Source organism: Paroedura picta, chromosome 7, assembly GCF_049243985.1.
Source record: "Paroedura picta isolate Pp20150507F chromosome 7, Ppicta_v3.0, whole genome shotgun sequence".
Taxonomy (NCBI): Eukaryota; Metazoa; Chordata; class Lepidosauria; order Squamata; family Gekkonidae; genus Paroedura; species Paroedura picta.
This window is the reverse complement of record NC_135375.1, coordinates 105436487-105448570: the sequence shown is the minus strand read 5'-3', so window position 1 is coordinate 105448570 and position 12084 is coordinate 105436487. Positions and strand designations below refer to the sequence as shown.

The 12084-nt window shown below is 48.4% G+C and overlaps 2 protein-coding genes across 4 annotated transcripts in view; one reads left to right on the top strand and one right to left on the bottom strand.

Annotated features, from left to right (window-relative positions):
• CTC1 (CST telomere replication complex component 1) overlaps positions 1-725 on the bottom strand; it is a 28028-nt gene extending 27303 nt beyond the window's left edge. For 2 of the 3 annotated variants that reach the window (XR_013232715.1, XM_077345911.1), the window contains exon 1: positions 409-725. Coding sequence is in view for 2 of the 3 variants with exons in the window: in XM_077345911.1 (XP_077202026.1) it covers positions 409-659 (251 nt within the window). In the remaining variant the exon portion in view is untranslated. The remainder of the gene's footprint in view (positions 1-408) is intronic. The other variant, XM_077345910.1, reaches the window with a different exon arrangement.
• A 5316-nt stretch (positions 726-6041) lies between these two features.
• LOC143841527 (tumor necrosis factor receptor superfamily member 1A-like) overlaps positions 6042-12084 on the top strand; it is a 45161-nt gene continuing 39118 nt past the window's right edge. Inside the window, exon 1 of the mRNA XM_077345909.1 lies at positions 6042-6218. Coding sequence (XP_077202024.1) covers positions 6180-6218 — 39 coding nt within the window. The 5' untranslated portion in view covers positions 6042-6179. The remainder of the gene's footprint in view (positions 6219-12084) is intronic.

Genomic DNA, 12084 nt, shown 5'->3' with positions numbered 1-12084 from the left:
ACTACCTACGGGGGTTGCCAAACTGTAGTTCTCCAGAGGTCCATGGACTACAATTACCATGAGCCACTGGGAACTCATGGTAATTGTAGTCCACGGACCTCTAGAGAACCATAGTTCGGCCACTATTACAGTTCATCTCCAGGTGACCAGGATCACTTCTCCTGCAGAAAATGTCTGCGTTGAAAGATGGACTGTATGTTTCTGTACCTCGCTGAGGCCCCTGTCCTCCCCAGGCTCCGTCCCCAAATCTCTAGGGCTTTCCCAACCTGGATCTGGCAACTCTCCCGTCCAATCCCCCGCCCCCGGCGGGAGGGGACCTGGCAACCCCAAGAACCAACAGACGCGCGGCGGGAAAGACGGCGGCCTCTGAGCATGCGCACAGCGCCTCCTTCCCCCTCACTGGCTCACCGGCAGCCCAGCGGCAGCTCTTGGCTGCCCCCGCCCTGGCGCAGCGCGCGGCTCAGGTACTGCCAGGTGGTGGTGGCGCCGCGGTCGTCGTCGTCCCCCTCCTTCTCCTCCTGCAATTCCTCTCCGAGGAGCGCCCGGCGGACGAAGTCCCGCGCTTCCTGCAGCCACCGGCGCTCCAGGGCCGAGCGAGGGGAGCCATCAGGACCGCCGCCGCCCTCGACAGGAGGAGGAAGCCGCTGAGGCGACTCCATTAGCCTCAGCGCGAGAAAGCGCGGGAAAGCGGCCGGCTGAACCGGCCCTGAGGTGGGCCATAGAGATGCCCAGGACTAGAGCGGCGACGCCCGGCGGCCATCGTGAGAAGGCGGCGGCTCTATGGCGCCCCGCTTAGACTCATGCGTTAGAGGCATTCCTAGAGTGGCTCTACCGGGAGACGGGGCTTTCCTGATTCTTTTTTTTTTTAGTTTATTTATTTATTGTATTTATGCCCTTTCCAACTCTTTGATTTTATGGAGCCATTTTCGGGTCTTGCTGTAATGCAGGCTGGTGTTATTATCCCGGGTATGCACTGGATGGGGTAGAGAATGACACACAAATGCACATATTGTTATCAAAATGCACAGGTGGTAAAACATTTACGCTATCCGAGTTTGTACTCAAAGTCATTAACAGCCAAACAAATACAATGCAATAACTTAGGATATAAATAATATGTTACTGTGTCTAACACTCTCTGTGATAGCAACTGTTATTTGTGCAATAGCAGTCTGCCATGAAAACGCTGGAGGGCGTCACCCCAAGGGTCAGACATGACTCGGTGCTTGCACAGGGGAAACCTTTACCTTTACCTTTAGTCATAGAAATGCTAGTTAAGTCACGTCAGCATGACAGTTACCTTAAAAACTTAGAACATCAATTTAAACAGTATCTTATATGCAGAAACAGCAGTAAAAGTTTGGCTGTACGAAAGATAGGGACAGTGATTGACGATAAAAGTTGAGGGCAAACAGCCGATAAGATACTGGTTAAAACAGTAGCATATTTAAAATACACACTCCACCCCCAGAAAAAAAGAATAGCAGAAATTTGGAAAGGTCCAGTTTACCAGAGACAAACAGCTAAAGAAACCCATTCATTCGACAACTAAAACCTAGTTAAATGCTATCTCTGCTGAATGCTAGATAGGAATGCCAGTCTCCAGGCAGCACCTGGGGATCCCCTGGAATTATAGCTCATCTCCAGGCAATAGAGATCACTTCTGGAGAAAATGGCTGCTTGGTGTTATGGACCATGCAGTGTAAAATTTACAAGACCACAACAAAGACAGCTAAGCAGCAAGATGATTTATTTAGAATACATGTTTGCAAGCATGGAGAGAAAGCCAATTGGTGCATTCTCTGAAGTCTGCATCAGCGCAGCTCATTTTTAAGACTGTGATATGTCAGCATGATGAGCCTCTTGTGGCGCAGAGTGGTAATGCAGCAGAAATGCATTCTGAAAGCTCTGCCCATGAGGCTGGGGGTTCAATCCCAGCAGTTGGCTCAAGGTTGACTCAGCCTTCCACCCTTCTGAGGTCGGTAAAATGAGTTCCCAGCTTGTTGGGGGGGTAAATGGTAATGACTGGGGAAGGTACTGGCAAACCACCCTGTATTGAGTCTGCCATGAAAACGCTAGAGCAGTGGTCCCCAACCTTTATTAGGCTGGGGACCGGCAGGGCATCGGGTCGCGCCCGCAGGGACCGCGCCCGCGCGGGCCACGCCCATGCTTCGGGCCGCGCCCGCGAGCCGCGCCTGGCCGCACCCGGCCGCACCCGCGAGCCACGCCCGGCCGCGCCCGCGGGCCGCACCCACAGATCGGGCCGCGCCCGCGGATCGGGCCGAGCGGGCGCGGCCTGCACGGGCGCGGCCCGGCCCTGATTCCCTCTCCCCGCCCTCCCGCGGTAAGTAGCTTCCCGGGCCGCAAGCTTGCGGCCTGGGAAGTTTTTTACTGCGGGGGGGGGGGCGGGGAGAGGGAGCCGCGGCCCGGCGCCATGGCCTTTGCGGCCCGGCGCCGGGCCGCGGCCCGCAGGTTGGGGACCACTGCGCTAGAGGGCGTCACCCCAAGGGTCAGACATGACCCGGTGCTTGTACAGGGGATACCTTTACCTTTAATGTCATCATGATGTATCCCGAATCTCACTCCCTATCTGTCCCTCTAACCCCTGGGGAATTTACACAGAGGGCTCTCAGTCTAACCTATCACCAACGAATATATCTTATTTCATTTTATTTCTTTGTTTCAAAGATTATACTTTCCTTTTATGGAGATTCAGGTATTATACATTTCCTGTTTTGTAGCAGTTATATCTGTAGATATGTTACAGCTGCTACATTTTATTTTTTGAGAGATTCAAGGTTAACTTGAGAGAGAAGGAAATAAATTTATTCATGTGGTGTTATAGCAGCCATTAATGAACTTAAAATGTACTCTGTCTGACCTAAGAATGAACCATGGACAGACTGTAGCTAAAATGTGTGTATGACTCAATTGTGTTCCACAAATCTATATAATCCATATCATTGGGAGAACAGCCTCCATAGCATTATACTCCATCAAAGTCCCTTCCCGCCCTATATCTTGCTCCACCCCCAAAGTCTCCAGGTATTTCCCAACTCACTTGGCAACCCTAGTGCCGTGGCAAATGCTGCAATATCTTCAAGCAAGGGGAAAGGAAAGCTGGCATAGCCGAAAAGGTGCCATCCAACATGGCTGCTTCTATTCTTGAAAAGAAAGTCAGACCTATGAAGATTAAAAGAATGCTCTGGCAGGTAAGTGCAGTGGAAAACAGTTCTTAAAAGTACTCTGGAATCAGGTGATTTAAGGCATTACATGACCAAACTAGCACCTTGAATTGGGCCTACAAACGAATAAGCAACCTGTAAGGGCCTCTAAGAGAGCCAGTTTGGTGTAGTGGTTAGGAGTGCGGACTTCTAATCTGGCATGCTGGGTTCGATTCTGCGCTCCCCCACATGCAGTCAGCTGGGTGACCTTGGGCTCGCCACGGCGCTGATAAAATTGTTCTGACCGGGCAGTGATATCAGCGCTCTCTCAGCCTCACCCACCCCACAGGGTGTCTGTTGTGGGGAGAGGAATGGGAAGGCGACTGTAAGCCGCTTTGAGCCTCCTTTGGGTAGGGAAAAGCGGCATATAAGAACCAACTCTTCTTCTTCTTCGGCACTGGAATAATATAGTGCCCATGGTCCATGGTAATTGAAGTCCATGAACATCTGGAGAGCCAGTTTTTCCATCCCTGGTCTATGCCTGAGCTTGCTATTTTCAGTTCGGGAAATTTCTGGATGTTTGGGAGCAATGCTTAAGTAAGGAGGAACCTCTATGGATATGTGATGCCACAGTCCACCCTCCAGAAGTTAACCATTTCCTCCATATATATTGAGAGATCTAGTAATTTCACCTGGTTCTCACCTGCAAATCACAGGCAGTTATGTGGAGGGGAGAAGGTATGCTGGTGTTGTAGTGTGTGACATTAGTTTCTGTTCAAACAATTTAGTCATAAGAGTTTTGGACAAATCAGCATTGCCACCATACAACGACACCACTGGTTTTGTGATGTTACACAATGGTGCATTGCTGGCGCATCTGTCCCTGTTCCCCCCCCCCCAGTTCCTTCCGACCACCGGCATAACATTCTTCAATTGGAACCTGGCTATATGGACTTTGATCTGATCCACCCAAGTTCCAATTCTTGTTTCCATGCCAGTTCGGCCCACCACATTCAATCGAACGTCCTGCTAGAGAAATGCACATAAGATTGCATCCTTCGTGGGGAATGAACAACAGTCTCTTCTTGCTGCTTTGTGTTCTGGGACCCATACTGTAATTCAAGACAGATGAGATATTTCATTGTTTCTGCTCAAAGGAAGGAGCCCAGGGAAGCTAGCAGAGTCCTGCCATCGTGTAGATGCTCCCCAAAACAATGGGCACACCCCAAAACCACATGCGCAAGCAGCCAAATTTATGTGGTGGTTCTGCAGTTGGTTTTCAGGGACTGTAGCATAGGAGATGTGATAAGAAAATGCTTTTTTTGGGGGGGGGCTTTAAAAAAACTGGTGAGGCCCCTTCAAGACTAGCAAGCTTATTATAGCTTTACATGTTATAGGCCAGAAGAATCCATTTTTGCCAGATTTGTATTTTGGTCATGCATCTGACCAAGTCAGTTCTGTCTTAGGAAAGCTTCTTCCAGGCAAAATAATTATGTTTTAAGGTACCCTAAAGATTGTGTGCCTTTTTATTACAATAAGGCACTGATAGGGTTGCCATGATTAAGAAATTCCTGGAGATTTGGGGGGCAGAGCTTGAGGACAATGGGGCTTGGGAGGCATTTGAGCTCAGCAGATTATAATGCTCTAGAATCCCCCATCCAAAGAGAAGAAAACCTGTGTTTTTTTACCTTCACTTTGCACTACCCAAAGAGCCTCTTGTGGCGCAGAGTGGTAAGGCAGCAGGCATGCAGTCTGAAGCTCTGTCCATGAGGCTGGGAGTTCAATCCCAGCAGCCAGCTCAAGGTTGACTCAGCCTTCCATCCTTCCGAGGTCGGTAAAATGAGTACCCAGCTTGCTGGGGGGTAAACGGTAATGACTGGGGAAGGCACTGGCAAACCACCCCATATTGAGTCTGCCATGAAAATGCTAGAAAGCATCACCCCAAGGGTCAGACATGACCTGGTGCTTGCACAGGGGATACCTTTACCTTTCACTACCCAAAGGAGTCTCAAAGTGCCTTCCCTTCCTCTCCCCAAACCAGACATCCTGTGAAGTAGGTGGGGCTAAAAGACCTCTGAAAGAATTGGGGACTGGCCCACAATCACCCACCAGACTGCACATGGAGGAGTGGGAAATCAGACCCAGATTAGAACCCGCAACTCTTAACCAAATTCACTCTCAAACCAGCCATTTTCTCCAGGGATACTGATCCTGCGAGCCAGTTTGGTGTAGTGATTAAGAGTGGTGGCCTCTAATCTGGAGAACCCGTTTCATTCCCACTCCTCCTCCACATGCAGCCAGATTGGTGACCTTGGGCCAGCAGTCACAGTTCTCTCAGAGCTCTCAGCCTCATCTATCTCAGGGTTTCTGTTGTGAGGAGAGGAAGGGACAGGTGTTTGTAAGCTGCTTTGGGACTCCTTCAGGTAGTACAAAACCCCCAGCTTCATTAGGAGATTAACTGTAAATCCAGGAAATCTCCAGGATCCACCTGGAAGATGGCAACCCTAAATATGGAATATCTACTGAGGCCACTGTTGGGGTAATGTGAAGCAATGACAGAGGGTTTTGTTTTTTGTTTTTAAATGTAGGAATCCTGGATCAGAAGCACGCTTTCTCTCAGGGATGTGACCCTGAGAGGGGAGGGGAGAAAAGCTATACAGAGGGGGTGAAAACCCACCTTGCTCTTTGGCCTTCTGGGTGCAGTCTTGGGAGTTTTATGAATGAACAAGAGGGAATGGATCAATCAACGGCTCTGTTGTGTGACAGCCCAAGCCCTTTCCGCACACTGGAGTTGGGAAAGCCTGCGGAGTGTCTGTGGGCGGGAATGTATGATCTCCACACCCTTCCCTCTGATTTTTTTTTTTCTTAGCTTCCTGTCACAAGAAGGAACTTGGATTTGCCAGGCACGCTAGTTTCACTCTCTTCCCTTTTCGGAGCCTCTCGCTTGCGAGAGAGGCCTCTCCGAGGCTGAGAAGGAGCCCGGCCTGCAGATGTGAGCACCAAGCGGGCTGAACTATGGTCCCGCTGGGGCTATATCCAGCCTTAGCAGTCGCGGTAAGTGGGGGCCTCAGAAGCCGAGAAGGAGTTTAAGCTTTGGGCTGCGGTTGTCTTTCTGGGTCAGGGTGCCTGGCCGGGGCCTAAGGAATGGCAACAACAGAGGCAACCGGAAGTCTCCTCCCTGGCCGTCTCCTAGTGTTGCCAACACATCAGGTGTGGCCTGGAGCTCTCCTATCATCACAGCAGAGGGTAGAGATAATTTTCCCTGGCGAAAAGGGCAGGTTAAAAGGGACAGCCTCCACAGTAAGCCTTGGATTTTAGGTGAAATCTCTCCCCTTCACGGCTACCACTCCCAGGAGTTCTCGGCCTGCAGGCAAAGCTTATCTCCAGTTAGATTTGAGTCCAGAAGCACAGTAGTGACCATCAATATTTTCAGGTTATTAGCTTTGGAGAGTCAAAGCTCACTTTATCAGGAATGGAGATCTGAGTCTTTTAATCCCAGGCAGCTAATGGGAGGGATGTTGTAAAAAGTGCTTGTAAAGGATTGCAAAGGTACAATACCTGTTATAGTTGGCTTGATGATTAGAGCAGAGAGCAAATGATCCACATTACAGTTCCCCTGGAGACAATAACAGCTGTAGGGCTGTAGGTTTATTTACCCCCACTGAAGTCCCTTCTTTAGAGCCAGTTTGGTGTAGTGGTTAGGAGTGTGGACTTCTGATCTGGCAAGCCGGGTTCGATTCTGCACTCCCCCACATGCAGCCAGCTGGGTGACCTTGGGCTCACCATGGCACTGATTAAAACTGTTCTGACCAAGCAGTGATATCAGGGCTCTCTCAGCCTCACCCACCCCACAAGGTGTCTGTTGTGGGGAGAGGAATGGGAAGGCGACTGTAAGCCGCTTTGAGCCTTCTTCGGGTAGAGGAAAGCGGCATATAAGAACCAACTCTTCTCTAAACGAGCTGTCCCCAACCCCTGGTCTGGGGACCAGGACCGGTCCATGGATCAGGGTTCTGGGCCGCGGCTCCTTCTCATCCTCCTCCCCAGCTGCTGCCTTGGGGGCTGCCCTGCCACTCTGCCGCCAGCTCACCTTTGGTGCTCTCCGGCGGCCGTCATGGCTGGGGCTCCCCCTTGGCGTGGCACTGTGCAGCTGCTGCTGGCAGCGCCCCCCAGTGGGTGGCAGGAAGTCAGGGGCACCGGCAGGAAAGCAAGCGGAGCAGGGGCTCAGGCAGCGGCAACGTCCCTCAGCAAAAGACTACCCCCCCCCCGGGCCTCAGTAAAATTGACCGGTCCCCGGTGATAAAAAGGTTGGGGACCACTGCTTTAAACTACACCCTCCCAAGGCTTCACCCTGCATCTGGAAAAAAAATCTCCAGGAATTTCCCAACCTGGAGCTGGCAACCCAGCCACCCCCAAATCTCCAGGAATTTCCTGGGCTGGAATTGGCCTCGCGTCCAACAGATGGACAGACATAAATGGACACGCCATATATACATGTGTAAGCAGGGCTTGTTTATGCAGGAGGTTTTAAAAAAACAAACCAGCAGAGCCAAGGGGCCATGAATTAATTATGTGAAATTCAGCTTTAATCAGGATAGGAGGCCTTTCAGTAGTTATAGTATTCAGTGCTTGTTAATACCCATACTTGATTGAAGTAGCCCCTGGTTTTGTTAAGATATGATTTTTATCCTGCTTGATGGGTCCTTTTCTACCAGGGGATAGGAATGCCAACCTCCAGGTGGGACCCAGGCATTCCCCTGGAGTTACAACTCACCTCCAGACTACAGAGGACAGTTCCCCTGGGGAAAGTTAATACTTTGGCATTTTACCCTGCTGAAGTCCCTTGCCAAGCTCCATCCCCAAATCTCCAGGAATACGCCAACCTGGAACTGCCTGCCCTGTGCCCCCCCCAAGTGCCCCCAGCTAGTAGCTGGAGGGAAACAGGGAACCCAATCGAGAGGGGCAATAAGAAACCCGCCAGTTAAAATCCTCATGCCCTGCTCTCCTTAACCCCAGAGGTGAGATGTGTGGTAGCCATAACCAAGACTTTTTCCTCCGCTGATTCCTTGGCTTTGCAGCATCCCACTCGGTTGAGGCTAACCTGATGCCTGCCTTTAGGCATTTCATTTTACCCAGTGTGTTAATTGGAGTGGTTAGAATCATAGAACCATAGAGTTGGAAGGGGCCATGCAGGCCATCTAGTCCAACCCCCTGCTCAATGCAGGATCAGCCCTAAGCATCCTAAAGCAACTCTAGCTTGAGAAATTCTTAGAAATTTGGCTGTGGAGCTTGCCGAAGGTGGAGTTTTGACAGAGACAAGAGCTCAGCTGGGATTTGATACCATCGAGTCCGCCCACCGAAGCAGCCCATTTCACCAGGGGACCTGATCTCTGTAGTCTGGAGACAGCTGTGATTCTGGATGATCTCCAGTGCCCACCTAGAGGTTGATTGACTATAAACCAAGCCAAATTTTCCCCATGATATGGAAACATTTTTTTAAAGATTATGATTGTGCAGCATACCTAAATAACAGCTGTAGTTTTAAAATTAGAATGGGTTTTACTGCTCTGCATTTCCAGACTGTGCCAACAGCTTATCTGGAAGGTAGATATGCCCAGATACTGGTAGATGTGTCTGTAGAGAACCGGCCGAGGGAATCATAGAATGAGTGACCTCATGGTTGGAAGGGACCTCCTGGGTCATCTAGTCCAACCCCCTGCGCTATGCAGGACACTCACAACCCTATTGCTCGTCCACTGTAACCTGCCTACCCCCTGAGATCTAATTCCTTATGTGCTTCATTGACCTCTCTATTTAGCACCAAGATCCAAATTTTTGGGAGAGGGGCCTGATATGTGTAGTGGGCATAAAGAGGATGAAATGTGCATGTGGTTAGATGCAGACCCTCATAATATCTACAATATTATCTCAAATTTTTATTTGTTCTAGCTTCAAGAAAAATCAGGGACAGATTTGTCATAGTTTTCTTTGACTTGTCCAACTGATCACTGGAGATTGATTGATTTCCACGTATGTAGTTTGTATAGTTTTAAAGTTGCATATTGTAAGGCTTGCAACGACCACTGGCTATATGCAATAAACTGAACTCGTACTCAGAGGTTGGCAACCCTAAGTACCATTACTATGTTTTATGGTCTATATCTAACTTAAGTGGTGTTTTATGGGTTTCATTTGAGGCTGTTGAATGTTGTTTCATGCTCTCTTTATGGCCCTGGTTTGTTTTTAGAGCTTGGTTGTTATCGAAATATGGTTTGCGCTGTTTTTATGATTTCATTGTTTTGTTTTTTACGAGATAGTTAGGCAGCATATACTTTTCCTTATTTATTTGTTTACTTATATCCTGCCTTACTCCCCAAGTGGGACCCAGATCAGCTCACATTCTTCTGTTTTATCCTGTGGGGTGGGTTAGGCTGGCACTGTGGGACAGGCCAAAATGTCACCCAGCAAGCTTCCATGGCAGAGCAGGGATTCAAACCTGGGTCTCCCACATCTTAATCTGACACAAGGCTGTCTCTCAAAATAATCAATTCGCACTGGAATTCATATAGGAACTGATTTGGGATTTATTCAAAGGTTTCACACTATCTCCTGCCCACCTAACTCTCTCTCCTATCCCTGGGCCTCAACCAGGATGTGGGATTTTTTAAATCTCACCATAACTGTGACCACTGCAACAAAATCTATCACTCTCCACACATTTGAGGTATTAAGGTTGGGGTGTCTAATAAATGGTCTCTGGGTTTTTCCTGATTAGGAACTTTACATCATTACATTTGACTTTGTACTTTTTGCATTTCATGGCCCGCTCACCCTGCTGCTTGTGAGGTTTTGTTTTCAGTACGTTTTTTTCTTTTCTTTTTTTGCCAACTTGTCATAAATCATAAAATGAATATAAAATGAAGATCTACTCATGGCATCTGAAGAAAGCGTATTCTAGTCCACAAAAGTTTATGCTGGCTGGAATAGAATGTCATTTGTCTTTAGGGAGCTGGTGTTTATTTTTGAAAAATAGTTTTAATGGGTGATCATACTGCTGGCAGGGGCTCCTGGGAGTGGTAGTCCATGGACATCTGGAGGGCCGCAGTTTGCCCACCCCTGTACGATAGTTTCTCTGCCTCTGCTAAACTCCTGTGATGGTTAAGCAACTGCAAATCCTTGTGAGGCCTTTGGGGAAATGTTTGACAAATTCAAATGCAGTTTCACACTGGACAACGGTGACATTTAGATCAACAATAAGAGGGTCCCATGAGACCTGCAGGGAAAAGGAAAGTGAATTCTCCCCAGCCCTGCCCCTGAATTGGCTATTCCTCTTACTCTCCCCATCCCAGCTCTCCTCTTCCTTCTAGCGGCAGTCACAACTGCAATGCAGAGCACCATTTTGTCTAGCTACTACTCAATACACTGCCCAAATTCCAGGATTTTTTTTAATGGGCATGGATGAGGTTATTTATCTTTTCCTTTTTTACCAGTTTTCCCCCGTGCTAGGGTATTGACCATAAGGAAAGGATATGTTGTGGGAGGTTGATACGAAATTCCAATGAGAGACCATGCCCCTGGACTCAAAGAAAACATGTCCCCTTTTCTACTGTACTGTCCTTCTTCCTTTTCCTCTGGCATGCACCAATACTATTTTGAGCTTGCAATAAAAATAAGCTTGCAATAGAAATGATCTGATGAACCTCTGTGAGAGAACAGGTTATCCCAGAGTTTTAGTTTTCCCCTGGGGAATCCATATGATATGAATTCGTAAATGACCTATGATGTGAATCAGAAGCTTGATTTTGTATTCTTCTGTAAAGGTAAAAGCACCGAGTCATGCCTGACCCTTGGGGTGACGCCCTCTAGCGTTTTCATGGCAGACTCAATACGGGGTGGTTTGCCAGTGCCTTCCCCAGTCATTACCGTTTACCCCCCAGCAAGCTGGGTACTCATTTTACCGACCTCGGAAGGATGGAAGGCTGAGTCAACCTTGAGCCGGCTGCTGGGATCGAACTCTCAGCCTCATGGACAGACAGCTTCAGACAGCATTTCTGCTGCCTTACCACCCTGCACCACAAGAGGCTCTTACTTCTGTAGTTCAAAACAAATAGTCGTGACAAAATGGGGCTGTGATAGGGTTGCCAACTCCAGATTGGAAGATTTGGGATTGGAGCCTAGGAAGGCCAGGGACCTCAACAACATACAATGCCATAGAGCCCGCCCTCCAAAGCTCCCACTTTCTCTAGGGGAACTGATCTCTGGAGATTGATTGAAATTCCTGAAGATTTCCAGACTTTCCAGATTTCACCTGGCAGTTGGCAAGCCTAAGCCATAAGCAAGACATGCTGCCAGTGTACCTTGTTATTCTCCAGTGAGTTTTGGTGTGCCTCTGTTTTACTCAGCTGATCTATGTTGATAGGCTGACAACCTGGATTTGTTAGTGTCAGGAGCTGTGCTGTTTCTCATGATTAATGTCACAGGCACTATCCAATATGTGCTCCCTAACACTTGTACAGTAACATGGTAGGAGGCAGATACAGGTGGGTAGCCACGTTAGCCTGAAGCAACACAACAAATTTTTAGTCCAGTGGCACCTTGAAGACCAACAAAGCTTAATTCTGGGTATAAGCATGTGTATGAAAGCTTATACCCAGAATTTGTTGGCAGATTTCCTAAAAAATTGGAAGGTACTTTCCAAAGCCAGAAAACTGAGCTTGGCTTTTAAAGGTCAACCCAGGCACTTATTTAACACAGAGATCTCAGTGCCACACTAGTCAGGAAAGGGAATCCTATATTAATGTATTCTCTCTTTCAGATGTAAAATAGGAGGTCTGCTTGTAACAAAAGTAAAATGTGTGAATGAAGGAAGCTAAACCTTACACCATATCTATTTTTTTTAATACTGTATTGTTCTGGTGTCTGA